At 40.7% G+C, this 23,697-nt stretch overlaps 1 protein-coding gene across 31 annotated transcripts in view; it reads left to right on the top strand.

Annotated features, from left to right (window-relative positions):
• LMNTD1 (lamin tail domain containing 1) overlaps positions 1-23,697 on the top strand; it is a 314,635-nt gene that overhangs the window by 255,077 nt on the left and 35,861 nt on the right. For 23 of the 31 annotated variants that reach the window (XM_074357488.1, XM_074357490.1, XM_074357489.1 and 20 more), the window contains one exon: positions 11,305-11,350. The exons of the other annotated variants lie outside the window; for them this stretch is intronic. In XM_074357488.1, the coding sequence (XP_074213589.1) occupies positions 11,342-11,350 (9 nt within the window). In that variant the 5' untranslated portion in view covers positions 11,305-11,341. The remainder of the gene's footprint in view (positions 1-11,304; positions 11,351-23,697) is intronic. 31 annotated transcript variants of the gene reach the window in all.

Raw genomic sequence — 23,697 nt, 5'->3', positions numbered from 1 at the left:
AACATAAGGGAGACCAGTGAAGACTGGAAGAGTTTGGTAGCTCTGCAGACCGTATTCAGGTTGAGACTGATGGCAAACTTCACAGAAATGGAAGCCGAAGGTTTATGGTTCTGTGGGCGCACCACTTCTAAACAGAAAGATCAGCGACTCACAAACCACTCAAACTGCATCCTTGTCCATGTTGTGCTGGCTGTGCCTCTTTCACGTGGGAAGGGTGTTTCCAGTGCGTGTTGAATATAAGGGCAGTCGTGGTGAGTTCTCGAGGGTCCAGTCCAAGCACAAGCCTAGGTTGGGCTCTGAGCTGCAAAAGCCAGGTGAGAAGAGGTGGGTACCTGACGTGCATGCATGCAGCCTCGCCCCAGGGAACGTCAAAGGGCAGATGCAGGGATGCTAAATTCTGTCATCAGGTCCAACTGTGAGTGCAGGCAGCAAAGGGCAGGCCATTAATAGATGGGACAGCTGCTGGCTGGACACTGGAAAGGAATTGGGAGGCAGAGAAGGGGGCAAGTGATGGGAGAGAGTCTGAGGCAGTTGCTGAAAGGAAAAGCATGTCTGAGGGGGTGTTTTTAGCGTCTATTCACTGTGTATGTGGCACACAGGCCAGAGAACAGGATCAGAGCAGCAACCCAGAGTTACTAGAGAATGAGGCATTTCACTTCGGTAGATTTTCCAAATACCTGAAACAAATCACTCTAAATGTGTACATTCATCGTTTCAGGGAAACTTTTTAAATGGATTGTATGTTTCCTGACTAAGCAGAGTGTATAGGTTTAATGCAAACCTCACTAGATGACCATCCCTGACTGTGCTGTGCTTTAAAACAGTGAAGCCTTCAGGTTTATTAAGCTGTAACAGACCTCTTGTCCATACAGGAAATATAAAGTCTCCCAGACTTGCACATTTTAAACATTTTGTGTTTTTTTTTTAATATTTTTTTCTTCAGCAGTGCAATGGTGTTTCCTATTCCATCTAACCCTTCTCAGTGTCCCCACTACTGCTCCTCCCTTCTCCTCCTCTGCTTTAGATTTATTAAAATTGTGTGTTAAATAAGAAGGGGGTCCTGAAAGAATGTCTTGTGAATTAAGTATACGAACTTAATTGTATGAATGCCCAACTTCAAACATCTATTTAAACTACTCAGAATCCTCTTAGTGCTATTATGTTATGTTGTTGTGTTTTGTTTGTTTTCATAACTGCTATTGTCATTGGTCATTATTTGGTACTATCCATTGCTGTCATGTCTTTTCTGGATCTGTGACTGGCACAGAGTGAGGGCGTAATGAGTATCTGTTGTAAGAATAACAACATTCATTGATGAATGAAAGCAGGATGTGCAGTTTCTGTCCTACAAAATTCAGCTACACGCTCAGTTTAGCAGAAAGGTACGTATTAAGTATTAACTAATAATGACGTGGACAAAAGGCAGTGACGCTGATATCATTTTGCAGGGCTCACAAACTCAAGGTCAAGGGCAACGCTGGCCAGCACAACTTTCTGCTTTATGTCAGTGCCTGTGGACCGTGCGTGAACTCTCTGGTTCACTGGCCTCACCACTGCCTTGTTTTACACTTGGCAACGTCATACAGTTAGGTTCCCTCCTTGGTAACCCCAAGGGTGTTTGGATTTGCAGGTCCCTGAATTGCTGCCTTATGCGATCATTATTGAATGTTCTCACTGCACAAGGCAGAACTAGATGGTGAGAAACACATGTTCAAAACCCAGACTCTTGATTCCCCTCCAGTCCCAAGCCTGCTCCTCCCAGAGCCTCCCCAACTCAGTAAATGTCTAGAACTGTAGAGCTGTTTCTCTCTCTCTTTCATATCCTGCATTCACTCTATCAATAAATCGTACCAACTTTGAAAGAGATTTAGAATTTAAGTATTTCTTATCACTCACATTGCTACTACTTTGGTATAACCCACCGTTACCTCCAGCCCGGACCATGGTAATAGCCTCCGACTGGTCTGTCTGCTTCCATGCGTGCCCTCTTCCAGGTCTCCCCACTAAGGAAGTAAACCACATCAGTTCACTCTTCAAAACGGTCTATTAAGTTTCCCATCTCACTCAGTATAAAAGCTAAAGTCCTCTCCATGGCCCATCAGGCCCCATGCTTTCCTTTCCTCCACTTCTCTGGTCGTCTCTCTTCCCACTCTCCTCATTGTTCACGGGAACCATATGCACTGGCCCCTGTTGTTCCTGCAACGCGCCCAACATGCTCCCAGCTCATGGCCTTTGCATCCGTGTTTTCTATTTGGGCCCTCTTCCCCTTGACCACCAAATGACTCCTTTCCTTCCCTCCTCCAGGGGTCTGTCCAAGCGTCTCCATTTTAGACATCCCTTCCACAAGTGCTGTGGCAGAAATAGCACCCCCACGTCATTTTCTAGCTCCTTTGCCCTGATTTTTTCCCTTCACAATAATTATTGCCTGACATTAAATATTTAGTAGTCTGTCTTCTCCGTCAAGAATGTAATCTTCTTGAGGGGAGGGACTTTGTTCATTATTGTACCTCGAATGTGCAGAATGTGTAAAATAAGGCCCACCTTTATCGGTTCAGCCAACATTTGTTTACTGAAGAAATGAAACAGAAAATCAACAAAGAGATATATTCATTCAGGAAATACTTCTTGTGTGTTAACCACCCGTCAGGCATTGTCCTAGGCCCTTGGAATACTTTGGTGAACAAAGCAGAAGAAACCTGCTCTCATGGAGCTGGGCTGTGGCAATGAATGGGGAGGCAGATGGGAGGCAGCCCAGGACAGTGGTGAGGAGCCCCGTCTCTGATGTCAGCTTTCCTGGGTTTGCATCTTCTCCCTGCCACTTGCCTATCTTTTTTTTTTTTCCAGGTGTACAGGAAAGTCACTCAGTTATACCTATATATGTGTATTTTTTTTCAGATTCTTTTGCATTATGGGTTATTACAAAATACTGAATATAGTTCCCTGTGCTATAAGTAGTCTTTGTTGTTTATCTATTTTATATATAATAGTATGTATCTGTTAACCTCCAACTCCTCATTTATCCCTCCCCCCAACCCCTTTCCCCTTTGACAACCATAGTTTGTTTTCTACATCTGTGAGTCTATTTCTGGTTTGTAAATAAGTTAATTTATATCATTTTTTTAGATTCCACATATAAGTGATATCATATGATATTTATCTTTCTCTGTATGACTTCACTTAATATAATAATCTCTAGGGCCACCCATGTCGTTGCAAATGGCATTATTTCATTCTTTTTTACGGCTGAGTAATATTCCATCATGTATATACACCACATCTTCTTTATCCAGTTATCTGTTGATGGCCATTTAGGTTGCTTCCACATCTTGGCTATTGTAAACATTGCTGCTGTGAACAATGGGGTGCATGTATCTTTTCAAGTTAGAGTTTTCTCCAGATAAATGCCCTGGAGTGGGATTGCTGGATCATATGGTTAACTCTATCTTTTGTTTTCTAAAGAACCTGATACTGTTCTTTGCCCGACTGTCTCAAGCAAGTTACTTAAGCTTTTGATGCTTCAGTTTCTCTCCATCTGTAAAGTTGGGGTAACATATCTGTGGCCCTGTGCTGAGGAGAATTACATGACAAGGTGCATAGAAAGCATTTGATGCATAGCAAGGATTCAATAAATATTGGCCATTATTAGAGTAAGTAAAGACATGGAAGCCAAACACTCATGCTTTAGAAATGAATACAATCCACATGAAGGTTTGTGAGAGGAGCAAGGTGACCTGGTACCCAGAGCAGCAGTGCTGAGTTTAGTACTTTTGTGTTCAGCACAAGGAGCCAGTCCAGAGAAAAGGCACAGAGGGAAGAGCTGCACTGAATGCCTTGCTCTGTGAGAAGCCAGCATGGACATTCAGGTAGAAGGGGCACATAGCAGTAGCAGCAGTTTTGATTTTTCTGTGGAGGGAAAAGCTAGTAAATTTATTCCTATCTTGTTGAAAAAAAAAAAAAGAAGCATGTACATTGAAAAAATACATTTTACTGGTTATCTTATGCTTCAGAGAAACAACAACAGCAAATCACATATACTAACTATAAAAATTAGAATTGAGTACATAAAATTAAATGGAATTAGGCTGAGAAGATGTTGAGTTCCTGTTTAAAAAGGCCTGTTTGGGTTGTTTTCTTTTTTTCTAAAATGTCCTTTTAAAACATTGTGTGGAAAATTGCCACATGTATTGCTATTCCATCTAAATGCACCCCAGTGTTCATTGCAGCACTATGTACAACAGCCAAGGCATGGAAGCCACCTAAATGTCCATCGACAGATGACTGGATAAAGAAGTTGTGGTATATTTATACAATGGAACATTACTCAGCCATAAAAAAGAATAAAATAATGCCATTTGCAGCAACATAGATGGACCTGGAGATTGTCATTCTAAGTGAAATAAGCCAGAAAGAGAGAGAAAAATACCATATGATATCACTCATATGTGGAATCTAAAAAAAACAAAGCACACTAACGAACTCATCTACAAAACAGAAACAGACTCACAGACATAGAAAATCTTATGGATACTAGGGGAAAGGGAGTGGGAGGGGATAAATTTGGGAGTTTGAGATTTGCAAATGTTAGCCACTATATATAAAAATAAATTTTAAAAAAACAACTTTCTTCTGTATAGCACAGGGAACTATATTCAATATCTTGTAATAACCTATACAGAATATAAAAATGAATATATGTATATATGTACATGACTAGGACATTGTGCTGTACACCAGAAATTGACACATTGTAGCTGACTGTACTGCAGTTAAAAATAAATAAATTAATTAAATAAAATACAATCATATACGGGAACATACAGTTTCCTCTGGAAGAGCAGCTCTACCACAACTGGAAGTGAACTATGGCCATAGTGAAGCTTTTTTCCCTTTTTCTCGGCATGGTACATTCGAATTTCAAGTCAAGTTAGAGTCTACATCATAAATTACACATGGTCACTGTGTACGTATTTCACACCCCTTAAACAGGTAAGAGTTAAAGCTTTTGGAGATACAGAGTTCAAAGGATTCCCTGAGAAAGGTCAGACACTTCTACTCTGAGTTATTTGATTACAGCCAGAATTTACATGTTAGGACAAAAATCTTATCATGAATGCTTCAAAAAGGAAGAAATTAGCATATCTATCTATCATCAGCCTTAGTGAGAATTCTCTTGCATTAGTTATGCCCAGGAAAGCTTGACCGTCCAGTTGCTAAAGCTGGCCTGTCCCTGGGGGACGAGCAGGAGGGAAAGGCAGGTGTGCCAGGGAGGGGCTCCAGGCAGCCCTGTGTTCTGCCCCACCTGCTAACGGCCGGGAGTTTGCTTTGGAAAAATGGCAGAATGAGCACCTGCAGTCTTAGATCATTCTTTCCTGGATCTCAGCCTGACTACCATCAGCCAAGCTGCCCTGAAGAACCATCTGGAGATTGTGAATATTCTCCTAAACAATTTCTGGGGGAAAGACAGACACAAAGGGGATGGGGGTGGGGTGCTAGTCTCTCTTAGTCATTTTAAAAGCTGATTACAAAAGGCAAACTTAGAACTTTGAGTTTGTTTATTACAGATTTTACTTGCACTGAAAGAAGTGAAAAGGACTATAGTTGTATGTTTTTATCTCATTTATTGTATATTTTGTCATTTAGAATCTTTACATTTTAAGTCAAATTGATCGTCTTCTTCTTTATATGTTGCACTTTGTGCATTATTTGGAGTATCAAGTTGGAAAGCTAGTTAACAATATATAAAAGTTTCAAGAGCACATACCACCAACCCAGCGATTTTATTTCTTTGGATTTACTCTAGAAAGACTCCTATGTTAATGCATATGTCTATGCAAAGGTGTTCTTTGTATTGTTTTTAATAGCAAAAAGTTGGGAACAATCCACCTGTCACTGAATAGGGAAATGGGTCAATAAATTGGAGCAAATTATAGAATGTTCTTACAGTGGTATTGCGAAGACTATGACTCGATCAACAAATCTGTTTCCTCTCCCAGGGAAAATCATTTTACACTGATGAAGATGAGTGATGAATTGCTCTCATGCAACAGGTGTTTAATGAATGGCTACTAGGTTTTAGGTACTATGGGAGATGCTGTGGATGTAACAAGACAGAACACCTGCCTTCATGAAGCTTAGAGCCTAGCCGTTGCACTTCACTAACCAAAGTATGATCCTGAAATTTATTGAGTTCTCTAGACCATTTTAACAGTTGGTTTGGTCTTGGAGAAAATGACTAAATTACCCTGGCAAATATTCAAATTGATGGCAAATGATTTTATTAAGAACAGGGCAAATCCTGGGCTTTCTAGTCAACCTTGGCTTCTTGGCTTGTACTGCCAGCCCCTCCTGAAAGTCTCGTCACAAGGAGAAAGGAGAGTTGATAAAAACACCCCCACTAAGATCCTTCTAGAGACTTAACATGTTGCTCCAACCTTTTAGAGCATTTCTGTTTTAAGACAGAAAATCCTTAACCCAAAGCAATGGTATTGCAAGTGTCAAATTCCTTTATCTACCCCCTCAGAGCTCTTCTCTTTCATGTAAGTCAGTGATTCTCAGCCCCAACTGCACATTAGAATCACCCAAGGCATGAATCAAAAAAAACACTGATGCCTGAGCCCTAGTCAAGACCAATTAAATCGGAATCCCCGAGGGTGTAGCCTGGGACTTGAAATTTTCTAAGAGCTCCCCTGGTAACCCTAATCAGCAGGTTTGTTTGAGATCAATCAAAATGTCCATCTCAAGTAGAATCCTGAGGTCAACTGATGCATAAAGAACCACAGAGGGACAAACAGAAGGTTGAGAAGGCAGTTCTAAAATTGTGACTGTGTTCATCTAAGAAAGTTCTGGGGAAACAATTGACAGAGCAAACTCTGGAGTCAGACGAGGCAAGTTTGTGTCAGTGCTGCACACACCTTCTGTGTGGCCAGGTACATCAGTCCCTTGACTTGTAAAACGGGGCCAAGACTAACACCTACCTCTCCTAGGACCGTTATGAATACAAATACTTAGAACAGTGTCTGTCCATTACTGTCACATCCTTCCTGTGCTGCTGCAAATTCACCCACTCTGTAAAACTTCCTTTGAGTCACTCAGGAAGTGTAAATCACCCCCTTCTCTGGCCTCACTTTCTCCACTGAGACTAACATTATTTACCTATTTATCACTTGGCATTGCAGCTGGTGGCCTTCCTGTCTGTCTCTCCCTTGTGACAGTTTTCTGTTAAGTCTGATGAGGTGTTTTGTACTAAGGAAGGCGACTTGATCACTAAGGAAATAACCATCAATCCTTATTTTAACTCTCTGAGAAAGTAGAAGCCACCAGAAGAGAACTTCTGCAAGCTCCTACTGCCACCTTTACCCACTGCCTCCTTACCCACCGCCACCACTACCTACCATCTGCATCTGTGCCAATATACCCACCTTCTCTCCATTACCATGGGTATATGATCCACTCTTCTAGGAAAAGCCACCCCCTCCACTGGTCCATGAGGTCTCATCCATTCTTGTCTACTGAGACACCTGCCTTCCAGCTTGACCAACGTCAGTAAATTGTCTGGTCTTCCTGGTGCCTCGGAAACAAAACACAGATGGTGCTCAACATTGCACAGGGACTCTAGAGTTCTGTAAAATTCGTCTATTACCTAGGTATTATTCATTAAAAATAAATAAAGAGAAACCCTATACCCAATAGGACCTCAACTTTAATATTAAAAATAATGTTAATATTAATTTGGGGCCATTATTCATCCATTAACATTAATGTTAATATTAAAGTTAATATTAATATTAATAGCAACTAGGGAAAAAGCAAGCCTCAGCCAGAACTTGTGAGTCTTACTAGAATGTGTAAGTTACTAGCATTTATTTAACTTCCTTGAGACTCAGTTTCCTCTTTGTAAAGAAAATCATTGTAAAGATTTAATAATACAGAGCTTAGCACAGATGTCTAGCACATAGCAAGTGCTCAGTAAACATTGGCTATTATTATTGATTCATCCAAGTCTTTCCTTAAATATTTCTTTCTTACGGAGCCCTTCCCTAAACACACTGTCTAAAATAGTACCAGTCATGTTACTCTTTTTTATCCTGCCTCATTTATTTTCTTCATAGACTTTATCACTACCTAATACTGTGTGTCTGTGACTCTGTGTGTGTGTGTTTGTGTATAAAATCTGTCTTCCCAACTGTAAGTAAAGTCCATAAGAACAGAAACTTTGTTGTTTCACTGCTAGGTCTGGAATAATGTCTGGCCCGTGGTAGCACTTAATAACTATTTGTTTAACAAACGAATGAATGATTATATTCCACATGCTAAAAACTTTAGGCAGAATCATGCCAAAATTGCTTGAAATAAAAGATAACTTATCTTATTTTTAATTTTCAAATTTAGTAAACCATTCCAGTTTTTAACAACACTGTTAAGAAATACTTTTTTATGACAACTAAGTCATTAGCATTAAGAAATAGTTTATGCAAAATCTAACTTTCTCTTCCTTCTACTCTCTAATTTATGGATTGGAGAACTACTAATCACTACCTTCCAAGTGACATTTTTTGAGAAAAGACCATTAATAAACCCCTCCTCAGCTTCCTTGTTTCCAGGCTGAGAAATTTCAGTATCTTTACTTTCTAATGATTAAAAGTATATGGTTTGGGTAAAAATACATGGTTTGGGATTTGTAGACACTAACTATTGTACATAAAACAGATAAACAACAAGGTCCTACTGTATAGCATAGGGAACTATATTCAATACCTTGTAATGATCTACAGGAAAAAAGACTATGGAAAGGAAAATATGCATGTGTAAATGAGTCACTATGCCATACAACAGGAATTAACACCACATTGCAAATTGACTGTACTTCAATTTAAAAAATACGGTTCTATATTATTTTTTTCTGAATCTCATCCAGAATCATCACATCTCTGTTTGGAGTTCAGAATCGGAAAGTGTTTTATTACTGATCACTGCAAAGCATAACTGCTAAGTTACCTCACAAACTATCCTGTGGTTCTCCTATTTATATACCTAGGAATTGTGCGTTTGTGTTTTACTGAGTTCCATTGCTGCCTTGCTGCCTTGCTGCCTTGTTATTCACAATGACCTCAGGAACTTTTTCTGCCTAATTTACATGTACCCAGCTCATCCTCATCTGCTGAACAAGGAGTTTGTTTTGCTCCTCAAGTTCCTCCCTTTAACCAAGCTTCTTTCTGTCTTTGGCCACTGTTATGCGCTGATGTGTGTCCTCTTAAAATTTGTAAGATGAAGTCCTGACCCACAGTACATACAGTGTGACTGAATTTGGAGATAGGGCCTTTAAAGAGATGATTAAGGTAAAATGAGGCCACTAGGGTGGGCCCTAATCCAATCTGCTTAGTGCACTTACAAGAAGAGGAGATTATGACAAAGAAGCACAGAATAAAACTCTGTGAAGACAGAAAGACAGCCATCTACAAGTCAAGCAGAGAAGCCTCAGACAAAAACCAACCCTACCAACACCTTGATCTCAGACTTCTAGAATCTAGAACTGTAAGAAAATTAATTTCTATTGTACAAGCCATTCAATCTGTGCTACTTGTTAAGGTAGTCCCAGCTGACTAGCACAACCACCTTTCCAGTTTGCCAAGAATGCTTTGAATTCTGATTCTGTCTCCCACGGTGCTGGACTCTGCTTGCAAAGAGCAATCTGCTGTTGTCCTGTAGTTAACCTTTGGCACCCTGTTTGTTCTCTTCTGGGTTTTTGAAAATTAATTCCAAAAGGAAAATACCCAAAAGAAAATGGGCACCAAGTTTACTGCACATGATAGGATCTTGAAAGGTAAATTAAACTCTAGCCTTGGTTCCAGTTCATGGTTGACTACCTTGAAGGAAAACTGGAAAATTACCCAGGAGCAGTTAGGTGTCCTGGAGGCCAGCATTAAAGGCATTGCCCTGAGACCCAGTAATTGAGGATCTGGGATGAAATGAGCTTATCAAGGGAATGCATCTGTGCAGAGCAGGTAATACCACTGACTGAGCTGTAGGAAGCAAGTGAAGTCAGAAATGGAGCCAGAGAGGCAGCTGATGAGGCAGGAAGAAAACCAGGAAAATGCTTAAGGAGCTTAACAATCAACAGCCAGGGAAAAAGGAGGATCACTTCCAGATAACTTTGTCAGTGCTTCATTCATTCAGCCAGCACGCATCACGGAGCTCCTTTGGGTGCTGGACACCGTGCAAGGTACTGGGCGTACAGTAAGCAGGCAGTGAGAGTGAAGGAACGTGTAAGGTGTGATGAGGGCTTAGTTTGCCTGAGCCATTCAGCAAAGATTTCCCAGACAAGGAACTGTTTGAGCTAAATCTGGAATAGCAGTAGTTTGTCAGGTAGATGCCAACTAGAAAGCATTAGAGACAAAGAAACAGAAACTGTCTAAAGCCCGAAAGAGTGAAACCCACACTGCATTCCAGGACCTTTGAAGTAGTTGTTCAGTATTGCTGAGAAAGTGTGTGTGTGTGTGCATTTGTGTGTGTGTGCATGCTTGTGTGTGCATGTGTGTGTGTGTTAGCGACCTCAGATAGAGCTGATTAATTATGGGGAATGACATACTTTTTCAGGCAGTTTGTTTATTTTGACATGAAACATTTGAGTTTCTCATAAAAATTCTCATTTTGTTATGTCTCCATCAAATGCCATGGCATTTTTCTTATCTCTGCAGTTAGCAGTGAAAAGAAAAACTCTACCTCATTGAACACACACAAAAACCTTTGAATTGGTTCAATTATGTTAAAGGCTAAAATGTTAAAACAAGTTTAATAAGCACTTTCTACCCCTGAACTGAAGTTTTGCTGTTTCAAGGAAAATTATCTTCAACCGATAAACGTGCTCTTTAATCTACCACACATAATAAAGGGAAAGCAGCAAAAATGTTAAGCTAAGGAAATCCAAATTTATAAAGAACCATTTAAATAACAAATCAGATTGTCACAAAATGAGACCATTCTAGTCATATTTGAATGCAAATCTCTTGGTGTCTCAGGACCTAGGATCAGGATTCAGCACCAAAAATGTTCGCATTTTACTTAATTTACCTGCCTGTGTGAAATAATTTCATGGTCAATGTGTAGTTAACTTGGCTCATCAAACCACTTGCCGGGGAAATAGAATCAAAGAAATATCTTGAAAGTGCTCATGGCTCTTGTGTGTTTGAGAGAGACAGACAGACAGACAGAGATTGACAGGAAGAGACAGACAGAGGCTGGAGAGCCAGTGCTTTCTTTCTCAATCATATTTTGGGAGTTTTTTAATTAAATTTTTTGTCCTTTCAGGTCATATACTGTAAATGCCCTTACGTGGAATACTTGAATGCTAGAGGTAAACCATTATGTTTGAGTGAACTGTGGATGGGACTATACGTAACTATCTCAACTCACCTACATGGTCCGGGATTCCAGAGTGGACTTCCTTACTTCTAACCGCTCCCTCTTCAGTGTATCCTTTCACTACCTGTGCTCTGGCCTCTGCATCCTAAGCGAAACCAACCCCTCCCACCACCATCAGCGCAATCAAACAGCTCCCTTCCACCTTGTTGAACCTTCTCCTGCACTAGACTGGCAGTGCTCTTTAACTCGTTTATCTTTGTGGTCTCCCCTTCCTCACAGCCTGCTCATATCCTAACATCTTACACAATCTCTGTCTCTGATACCCTACTAAAATTGCCCTTTAATGATATGTATTCTTTTTTTTTAACATTTTTTTATTGATTTATAATCATTTTACAATGTTGTGTCAAATTCCAGTGTAGAGCACAATTTTTCAGTTATACATGAACATATATATATTCATTGTCACATTTTTTTCTCTGTGAGCTACCATAAGATCTTGTGTATATTTCCCTGTGCTATACAGTACAATCTTGTTTATCTATTCTACAATTTTGAAATCCCATCTATCCCTTGATATGTATTCTTAATCACAAAATGCAATCACTTTCCCTTCCTGACTTCCTCGATATTTGCTGATAAATCTTTACTTCTTCTTTGACATCCCTACCCTGGATCATACTGGGTCTCTTCTCTCCTTCTCTGCTCTTCTGACTTGTAAGCCCCTAAAAGTAGGTATTTCTCAAGATTCTCTTCTCTCTTTAAAGACATTGCTTTGAGGATCTTCCTCATTCCCACAGTTTCAACTGTTAAAGGAAGATGACTCCCCAGTTTTCCTTCATTCTTAGCCTCTACTGCTGTCTCGACCTTCTTATGTCCAAAGCCAGACCCAACACCTTCCCCTGAAGCTGGTTGTGCCTTGAGACTTTCTCCTCATACCTGATTAATAAGACTCTTCTCCCAGTCCAAATTAAAAGCTTGAAAACTCTGTGGCTTCTCCCTCCCCCATCTAACGAGATGCCAAGCCCCACGGTGTCTTCTTCCCCGCACCCCTCACATCACTCTCCATCCCATTTGCACTATCACCACTCTAATCCAGCCTCTCATTGCCTTTTCCCTGGACCATTACCCTAGTTTCCGAATAATCCCCCCTCATTCTCTTCCTTTTTTAATGCAGCCGTAGCCACTGACAGCTGTAAGCCTGGGCTCAAAAGCCTGCAGTGCCTTTGCGTGGCCTACTAAACTAAATCCAAGTGAAGGTGGCCTTAATCCGTATCAGATACATTAGGGTGTCTGTGTGTCTATAAGAGGGCCAGTGGGCTGCCCCACTGCACATTAACGCCATCAGAATTGTGTCCCATGGAAGTGTCTCACCTCAAGAGGAATATGAGCACAGAGTTCAATCAGAATACAGTGAGCAGGATGGGGAAATATCAGTGATCATGTCGTATAACAGGTGGTTAAAAAATAGAGATATTTTGGTCATTAGTACCACAACTGAAAAAAAAAGAAAAGATAGCTGACTTTGGAAAAGGACTTTCGTTCCCTGTGGCCATGAGAGGTAGGACTTGAACGAATAAATGAAAGTCGTAAGAAAAGTGATTTCAGTTCAATATAAAAAGAAAACAGAACTAAACAAAGTTGGGACAGGAACTCTCAAGAGGCAGCAGATTCTTTGTTATCAGAGGTTATTTAAACTGGATGCGTCTGTGAGAATGTCACAGCGTTGACTCAAGAAATAATTCTTTTCAGCCAGGCGGGTGTCTGCACGGCTCTTTTTCAGCCTTGCGTGTAAGGCCAACCCACCTTCCAGCTTCCTCTCTCAGTTTCCGTACGTGCCCCTGCTATTCCCCAGCTGCAATTTCCTCGACTTAACATTTTCTCCTGTCAAAATTTTACCCATTTTTCAAAGGCCAAATCTAATGTTACCTTTTTTAGGAAAATTTCCCTCCTCCCATCTCAGATGCCGTGAATTTTTGAGTTGTTCTGCTCCAAGACGTCAGCACTGCAGGTGTCCATTTTAAGGCACTTAATATTTTGCTCATGTTATTTGTGTATATTTCCCCTTTTGCCTAATAGGATGTCAACTTCATGGGGCAAGAATTACCTTTATGTCCTCTATAGGACCTGGAATAATGGAATTCCTTTCTTAATCATTCAACGTATATTTCTTTTTCTTTAGAATTGAGAGACTAGACTAAATCATCTCTAAGGAGCCTTCCAGCTTAAAAAAAAAGTCCTTGAGTCTGGTTCTAGAACTTATTTAATAATAAATGTGCCGAAGACCTCCTGTGCCGTATTGACTATAAATACAAAGAGTCAGGTGTGCTGATGTCACACTGGATGTGTAAGAAAGTTTTTAAAATCTAGTTTTGAAAAGTAGGTAACTTTACTTTACAAGAACTTTTGCAACATCCCTATTAAGATATTCAACACATGTTTCTGAGAATTTTGAACATTGAAAGAATTGCACATCTGGTTATATCTTTATGAAATTAAGTGACATAAATCAGAGCCCCACATATAAAGGCTATATAATTAAGAACATCAAAAAGGTAAATAGTGAACTCTGGCAAGACTTAAGAAAGGTAACATCTTATTATGATATATCAGAAATTTTTACCAGTCATTTATATCTACCATTTCTTCCTCTCTTTATAGCAGTACAGGACTTTTCCATTGTTGCTGATTTCTGTTTGGCAAATTACTGCCACGAATCCAGATGTTTCTCAGTGTGCATTCATAGGAACTTGTCCAAATTTCAGAAGAAGGGCTGTTAGACTAGGCTAGATAAAACAAGGAAAACAACAAAACCCAGAGCGACTCAGAAAACAAAGCTTGAACTTTTTTTATGTGTTTCAACCACTTTCCCCCCCTTTTCTCTCTCATCTATGTTCAGTTCTCAGTGACTCAAATTGTGGGGAGAGGGCTAAAAGCCAAATTAATTGAAAGACACGACCTCCACCTTCAGGAAAATCCAAGCATAAGGGAGTTTAGTGAGGTGGTTTGATCAAGTCAGAAGTGTCTTTTATTTTTGATCCGTCTTTGGAAACAATCTGTGGAATCTTTTGACTGTCAGTCATTAAGAGCCCCTTCGAGAAAGTTTGAGAGAAAGCTGGTCTGAGGCAAATGCGACGCTTTCAAGAAGGGGAAGTCCTGTGACTCCCTGACCATGTGAGCGCCCCGGGAATTAACAAAACTCAGTGATTTCCTCTAGGCATGGCTTGCGCTTGCCTTTCTCCCCTCTGACTTCCCCTCCCTCTCAGCCTAAACAGGAGAAGGTCAAAATGATACGGTCCAAACACAGTCAGCGAGAAGGTTTCAAGTATTTTCCTTTTCAGTTGGATGCATGCTCTAAAGGAAGAAAAATTTAGGATTAACAAGTTGCAGTCAGAGTCACGCTGCCCAACTATAAGTCTGATTTCATACTTTTCTGATAAATTGACGAAGGAGCTAAAAGATATTAAAATTTAATGTGGGCCCCTTCCCCCTTTTTCTGGTATTAATTAATTAAAATAAGTTTATAGATACGAAAGGAGCATGGTTGGAAATAATCAAACTTTCTGACATTATTACCTAAAAGATGCTTTCTAACAGAAATGGTGTAGGCATTGAGTGTTGACAGACCATTCAGAATTAACTTGGTTTTCAGCGAAAGTGGAACATGAGGACTGATAATTAAGTATTGATTTTTCTTTTCTTATAAACGTGCAATGTATCTTGTGTTTCAAAGTCATCAGCTTTGTTTTGCAGGAGAATTGAATCTTCTCTGGAGTTTTAATCTGCACAAATGTAGGAGCTCTTTGCGGTAACCTGGGTAGGATAATGGTGGCTGCTTCAGCTGAACCTTGATGTAAAGCACTTCTCCAGTGCAGGGACTCACAGAGAAAGTGGATCTGGGGTATCTGCACACTGAGTAACTGCTTTATGCAATTTATACTCTCTTAAGTCTAATTGGTAGACTAGAAAGCATTTTTTTTTAATCATTATTCCATGTGGAATATTTCTGCCATAAAGATGTTAAATCTCATAATCCCTTCCTGGAAGCTTGTCTGGTACCCGGAACATCAAAACAATAATCAGTCTTTTATTTTCAGTGTAAACAATTTATAAAATGAAAGATGTATCATATTCAAAAAAGCATAGGTAAAGTATATGTAATCTAAAAATAACTTATATCTACCACCCAGCTGGAAAAATAGAACAAATAGAGCATTAACAATGCCTTGAAGTCACCGGTATGTCCATCCCCAGTCCTAGCCACCAATAAGCACCCTCAACCATCCCCCTGAATTTTGTGTTTATCAGTTCCTTGCTTTTCTGTGCAATTTTACCACTTACATATGTTATCTCTAACGTGTGTATGTGATTTGGTGAGTTTTTAATGTAATATTAAAAAATCATCCTTTTTTTCTGAGAACTTGTTTTCCTTAACCTGTTTGTGGGACTCATTCATCTATTTGTGTGCAGCTCTGGGGCATCTGTTTCTGGCAGTTGTATACGTGGAAATGATACTCTTTTTCCTAGTGATCAACATTTGGATTGTTTCCAGAATTTTGCTGTTGTAACTGATGTCGCTATGAACAGCCTTATCTGTGTGTCTGAGACAGTAATTGCTGGGTTGCAGGGTGTACGTACCTTAGCTCTGCTGGATAATCCTCAGCTGTTTTTTAATTTGGTTTCCCGCAGCTTATAGGAGTTTCTGTTCTTCCATAGCCTCACCAAGACTTGATATTGTCATCCTTTTTTTTTTTTTTAGCACATTTGGTGGGTCTTAAGTGGTATCTCGTATTTTTAATTTGTATTTCCCTGATTATTCACGGTGTTGGACATATTTTTAATGTTTAATGGCCACTCAGTTCTGATTTTTTGCCCATTTTGCTGTTGGAATGCTTCACTTTTATTTGTTGACATTTTAAATTGTGAAATATAGTATAAAAACAAAACTACACGGAACATCTATGTACAGCTTAACAAGTCATTTCAAGAAAGTATTCATGTAAGCACAACCTATGACAAGAAACAAACATCCCCAGCACACGTGGGGAAGAGATTAAGGTGGTGGAGTAGGAGGGTGCTGAGCTCACCTCCCACCCCCACCCCCGTGCTGACATCAAAAATTCTCACTGAAAACAAACAGGAGCCTGGCAGAGAGACTTTTCTACAACCAAGGCTGTAGAGGAAGATCCACAGAGTTGGGTAAGAAGGGAGGAGACGTAGTCAGGTCAGCGCCTGGGCCCCTAGGAGGGGACACAGAAGAGGAGGAGAGTGATAAGCTCCGAGATCCTCCCTGGGGAGTGTGGGATGTGAACCGTGTGCTGGGCACCCTGCCCTGGCATCCGACACTGGGAAGGTGAGTCCCCGCAGCAGGGTTAAAACCAGTGGGCTGCAGGAAGCCAAGGCCCCTCTTGTGGAGAGTGTGCACCCACTTGCTTACCCCTGGGAGTAGGCAGGAGAAGCAGACTGAAGCTGCCCGGGGTTCTGGCCAGTTTCCTGCAAACACGCCAGTGCCCCTTTAGCTCCCCTGGCCATCCCTGGCCCTTCCAGCTCCGGTGCAGCTCCCCACTAGGGCAAAGCTGCTATGCCGAGGGGTGGGCATGCCTGGTGGTGGCGGGCGACAGAGCCAGCTCTGACTCAGGCCTGAATCTGAACGGGATGAGCGTGGCCATCACTAGCACACTCGTGGAGGTGGTGCGTTGGGAGCTGCCTGGAGCACTGACCCACCGGAACTATGGGATACTGACTGACGTGCTGGGGTCATCCCAGCGTGCAGCCCAGCCCTCGCTGAGTGCCTGCCAGAGCCCCTCTGGCTCTAGCACAACTCCCCACTAGGGCAAAAGCCGCTGTTGTTGAGGGAAGCGCGCCCTTGACCAGGACAGAGCTGGCTCAGGCCTGACACTGCATCTAGCAAGGCAAGGGTGGCCATTACTGGTGCTCTCGGAGGCAGTGGATCTGGAGCAGTCTGGAGCTCAGACTGGCATTCCAGGACCATCCTAGCACATACCCCAGCCCACACAGGGTGCCCATTCTGACCCCACCTCCTTCAGTGCTGTTCCCCTCTGGGGCAAAGCCAGGAGACGGGAGAGGCCCACTTAGAGGGAATGGAACCAGCTCAGATCAGAACCTCAGGCTTCTGCTCCAGCACCTTGGGACCCAATCCCAGCCCAGACAGGGTGGTGGTAGCCACTGAGCGTAGGAAAGACCCCAGATCACACATGACTCTGGCTCTAGCCCCTCCATCTTCAGCCCCACCTCCCACCAAGGTGATAGCTGCTAGCACACTCTGGGGGAAGGCATGACCCATGCCCACTTCAGATCTGGCTCTCCAACAAGGCCACTAGGCACACGAAGACTGCATAGGGACACTCCCACACAAGGAAACCCTTTCAAGACCTGGATAGATAACTGCTTCCCCTAATTTCATAGAGACAAATAAAGTTAAATGAAATGAGAAGACAGAGGAATTTGTTTCAAATGAAAGAACAAGAAAAAACCCTGAAAAAACAACTAATGAAACAGAGGTAATTTACCAGATTAAGAGTTCAAAGCATTAGTAATAAGAATGCTAACCGAACTTGGGAAGAGAATAAATGAACACAGTAAGAATTTTAACAAAGAACTAGAAAATATTAAAAAGAACCAGTGAGAACTGAAGAACACGATAACTGAAATGAAAAAGAAAAAATTTAACAGCAGACTAAGGGATACAGGACCCCAGAAACCCCACGTGCCTCCTTCTAATCCAGCCTCATCTTTTGCTCCAGAGGGAATGATTATCTTGATTTTTCTGACAGTCATTTCCTTGCTTCTCTTGGCAGTTTTACCATCTATATATGCATCCCTAAACAATATAATTTAATGTGGTCTATTTTGAACTTTATGCTGTACATGTTCTCTTAAGTTTTGCTTCCTTAGATCGACAGTGTTTGTGAAACTTAGCCTGATCTCATATCCTGTCTTGAAGTGTCCAGGATATGGGGTCCATCTTTAGTCCTACAGCTTTGCCTATAACTCAAATTTCCAGTAGATTATCAATTGAAATGTAAATAAATCTAAAAAAAAATACTCATCAAGACCCAGTTCTGTCTTCCATTTTACCCCAACTTTACAAATATCTCTCTGTTAATTCCAGATGAGTCAGGAGATATCACTGAATTGCTAGTTAGTTGCTTCCGTAGCAGATTTATTTTCATTTTATTGCCAGCTTTTTTCTGAACACTTTATGTTTGTTATAATCATGAATTAACTTTAATACACCCACATTTCACATCTACTACCTCTGAGATATGATTGGTTCTTTTATATCCTTTTCGCTTTAATACCAGTAGCTTAAATATATACCTTAGAAGAACTTCTGGTCTTCTGGGCTCATAGAAATATAATGTGAAATCCCAGGTAAGCAATAGATTCATATGCAAGGTGAGAAGACATATATATAGACAAATAATTACCATGTGGTGTAAAGGCAATACTAGAAACAAGAGCAAGGTGCAAGTCACATGGAGGAGAGAGTAATTAACTCTGTTAGAGTCCAGGGTGGTAGAGGAAGGTATCACAGAAGAAGGAAGCATCCAAACTGGTTTTTAAAGGATAAGCAGAGGGTTTCGAGCCAGGGGAAGCAGGATGGGCAAACGCCTGGAGGTTGCGGAGATTTCAGTGAACTACACGTGATTCAATACTGTTGGAGCTTTAAGCACGAAGAGGAAGCATGAAGAGGGATGAGGCTCCAGAGAACATCCAGCGTCAGGTCACAGAGGGCACCACGTGGCTTGTCAAGGAGTTTGAACTTTATTCTGTAAACAACAGGAGGCCATTTAAGTATGGAGGCGTGACCAAATCCATGTTTCAGGAGTATTACCTTCAGGATGTTGTGGAATTTAGGTGGTCAGCTGTATAGTGGATATTAGGGTTGGCTTGATGGATAGCAACCCAAACTAACACTGTTTTACAAAGCTGTGTCCAGAGATGCAGTTCAAGGCTGCTGTGGCATCAAAGGCTCCGTGGTGTCAAAAGACATGTTCTCTCCTTATGTTGTTACTCTCATGTGTGGCCCCAGTCAAATGTCTAGACGGCAGCGTCCACATCACAGGCAGCAAACTTCAGTAAGGACACAGTAGAAGAGGGCAAAGTGTGCCACCAACTGTCTTTTAAAGAGGATCTCCAGAAACTGCCACATGACTCTTCTCCTGACCTCCCATTGGCCAGAACGTGGTCACATGGTCACACCCAGCTGTAAGGTGAGCAGGGAAGTGTAGCAGAAAAAAATGGAAATGAAAGCAACTGGCAGTTTTTGCCACTGAGGAATAAGACATTAGAAGCAAGGGAGGCCGATAAAAAGACCACTGCAGTACTGCAGTGAGAGACGACGGGGATTGTGTTAAGGCAGTGTTTGTGAGGGTGAGGAGTGAAGACCAGAACGGAGAGCCATTTGGGAAGCAGATGGTTTAAGAGTTGATCTCGTGGATGGGGTGGTGGCTCTTGGTTTCTGGTTTGAGTGACTGAGCAGATAGAAGTATCACCATGGGGAATTTTTGCCATCCTAAAACACACAGAAGGAAAAAAAACAAAAACAGATCAAGAAAAAAAGCAAGATAGTTTGGATTTGACTTAAAAGCCGAAAGGGAGATACAAGTATCCAAATTCTGTAGGATGCTGGGTCTTTTCCTTCTATTCAAGACCTGACTGTCACCAACTAGAAGAACGACTGAGGGCAACTGAGTGCATCCGCTGGACCTTAATCTCCTCATCTGTCAAATGAGAAAGTTGCCCTAGGTAACGCCGAAGGTCCCATCAGCTGTAGAACTACTTGAGTCACTAATCAGACCAGTCACTGCGCTAATCACTGGGATGAAATGCGCAGGCTTGCCTCACTCCAGCTCGTGCATTCCTTGCCAATGGAAAAAAGTAATTGAGGCAATATCTTAAAGTTCAAGTAAACACCATTTCCTGTGTAATTGCTTCACATCTCCTTTCACGTGGCTGTTGGAAACCTAGTTTAGTGTGGTCTGGTGGTATTAAACTTTGGCGAATTTACAAAGTCTCTCGTTAAAGTGGAGGGAGCTTTGCCAGTTGCACTTCAAGATCACTTTAAAAGGTTTTCATTTGGGGGAGAAAAGATTACTTTTCCTATTATGTACCTAAGTCCACATGTGGTAGCTGCAAATACCTCCCTTGAGTTAAGAAGTATTTTCCCTTTTGGTTGGTCGAGTACACATTGTTCCACCTACTACAAAGGATTAAAATGACCTGTTTCATCACAGAGCAAAGTAATGGCAGCAGCATGTGATTTCTGGCAGAAAGAACACTTTGTAATTGCTAATTTCCTATATCCAAATTCAGCTGAAGATTGGAGCTGCGAGTCCATAGGACTTTGCAAGTCTTAACAAGCAGAACCCGAGGATGCTACTACGCTTTGTAAAATGCCCTGAATCTAGACTAGCTGGGAGTTTGCCAAGGATGAGCCTTCAACTCCAAGACCCCAGATGCTCTACGGAGACATGAAAGAGTCCATGGGCAGATTTGGTAGACTCAGGGGTTTGCTTTGGCCAGTGTCTCTCTTCTCATCTTCATTGTGTTCTGTGCCAACTGGCAGCTGTCCTCAAGGTCAGACTTTTTTTTAAAAAATCAGCAACTTAAAATGAGAACCAGGAGTACTTTCAGCAGGTATAATTCATTTTACTTGGAAAATGTCTCAACTAGTATTGCTTTTGATACAAAAAAAGTTTGGAAATCTGATATAAATATAATATTTTAGAACTCATACCTAGCACCAAATTTGCATTCCTCAGCCAAAGAAAAATATTCTTTACTGAATAACTATTAGATCTCATTCTACAGTGAAAACATACATTTTCTAAGTGGCCAAAAGAAAACAAATGCTAATAAAACTATGATGGTATAATCAGCTTTGAAGCCGCAGGTGTATATGCCTCTAGATCCCAAATAATCTTCAACCCTGTCCACTGTATTTTTCAATTAATTATTCTTTGCACTTGAAAAACAGACCTTAAAATACAAATATCTTTACTCTTAATCACATTTGCAGGATGTGGGGCTTGCAGATCTGTATTACAGCAGACACCAGCTGAAACAGAACATTTCTGATTAGCTCTATAAACTGTCTTGAATTATGTAAAATCTTTGAATTCTCAAAATCCCAAACACGGTATTGGACTTCTGCTGACCAAAAACTTGAGACGTTTGCAGGAGCCACTGTGCTTGAGGGCAAAAAGAACAGTGCAACCCCTGAGCAATACTCAAGGCCAAGTTTGTACCTTCCTAGCAAGGTGACCTTGGGTAAACCAGTTAGTCTCTCTCTCACAATTAATTTCTGATTGTTTCCAACACTCTTTTAAGTGAGAAAAATCTTGTCTATGCTGCATATGTTAGATAGTCTGTCTAATCATCCTTATCTATCTATCTATCTATCTATCTATCTATCTATCTATCTATCTATCTATCTATCTTTCTTTCTATCTATCTATCTATCTATCTATCTATCTATCTATCTATCTATCTATCTATCTATCTATCTATCTATCATCTGTCTACCTGTCAGTAAACTGACAGCTGTAGTTGCTCAGACCTAAATCCCTGGAGTCATCTTGCCTACTCGCCTTCTCTCATACCTCACTTCTAATCTACCACCAAATTCTGCCAGCATTTCCTTCAGAATGCATTCAGAATCTGACTTTGTCTCATCACCTTCATTGCACACGGCGGTGCCCAGCACCATAAGCTCTTCTGGAATGATGGCAAAGATCTCCTCCTCTGATTTCTCTGCTTCTTGCTCTCATTCAAGCTATTTTCTTTTCTTTCTTTCTTTTTTTGATTGAAGTAGTCAGTTTACAATGTTGTGTCAAGTTCTGGTGTACGACATCATGTTTCAGTTATATGTGTACGTATATATATATTCCTTTTCATATTCTTCTTCATGATAGGTTACTACAAGAAGTTGAATACAGTTCTCTGTGCTATACAGTATAAACTTGTTGTCTATCTGTTTTACATATAAGAGTTAGTATCTGCAAATCTTGAACTTCCAATTTATCCCTTCCCACTCCCTTCCCTCTCCTGTAACCATGTTTGTTTCCTATGTCTGTGAGTCTGTTTCTGTAAAGATACAAATGAACTGAATTTACAAGCTATTTTCAATATAGAAGCCAAAGTGGCCTTTTTAAGACAGAAGTCAGATCCTGTCAGTCTTTGGCCCACTGACCAATCAGACCCTGAGGATCTGGCCTCTCCATCAGCTCTCACTTACCTTCTATCACTGTCTAACCTCTCCCCGGCCTCTGCTCCCTGTCCCCCAGCCTCATCAGAGCCTCATCAGCCTCTTGCCAGATACCCCTTGCCTCAGATCTCTGCATTAACCCAAGATTGAGTTAATAGTGATGATTAGCATTGAATTGTTGGGAATGAGAAACATACAGTAAATACAGAGCACCTTTAAGAATGAATGTTATAAGCACTCAATGACAAATTGAAGCAAGGGTGTTAAACAGGGCAGAACTAAATCTGTGTTTCTATATCAAAAGATATTTTAAAATATTTTTGTTGTGTTATTTAAATAACGTCACCTATTATGTAACATAAAGTTTTCCAGGTGTGGAACTAGTATGTTTTTCAAAGTATCTTCTAACTCTAAAATTCTATAATTAACAAGTACTATAAAAATAATTATGTAAATCAAATTCAGATATGCTTTCCCACATACCTGTGCTGATAGAATATTGATGCAGTGTCTTATTTAAATACCAAATTTAGGTTACTGTATTTAAGAAAAAATTTTTTTCAGCTATCTGGTTTTATGAGAAGTCTTTTTCTACTTCCAGAAATAATTTGCCGAGAACCAATGAAGTTCTAATTTTTCCACTCAGTGAGATCTCATTTTGAGTATTCCACCTTTCTCTTGATAGACTAGATGTGTGTGTGTGTGTGTGTGTATGTGTAAAATGAGTTCATTAGTTTATCCACAAACCAAAAAATAAAAATGAGTCACCAATTTGGGGCAACTCAGCTACCTATTATTTCTTGTATGCATAAAGTAAGACTGATTTTTTTTTTCTATGTTAAAGGCTGCATATGAGGTATCTAAAATAGTGAAATTTATAGAATCAGAGTACAACAGTGGTTGCCAGGGGCTGGGGGAAGGAGAATGGGGAGTTAATAGTCAACAAGCAGGAAATTTAGGTTAAACAAGATGAGTGTGTTCTACAGACTTGCTGTACAATGTCGTACCTGTAGTCAACAATCCTCTATTGTACACTTAACAATTTTACCCTGTTTGCAAAGGGAAAAAAAAAGACAGCTGATAGCATTTTCTCAATTCAAATTGTT

Source organism: Camelus bactrianus, chromosome 34 (assembly GCF_048773025.1).
Source record: "Camelus bactrianus isolate YW-2024 breed Bactrian camel chromosome 34, ASM4877302v1, whole genome shotgun sequence".
NCBI lineage: Eukaryota > Metazoa > Chordata > Mammalia > Artiodactyla > Camelidae > Camelus > Camelus bactrianus.
This window is presented reverse-complemented; position numbering and strand designations above follow the sequence as displayed.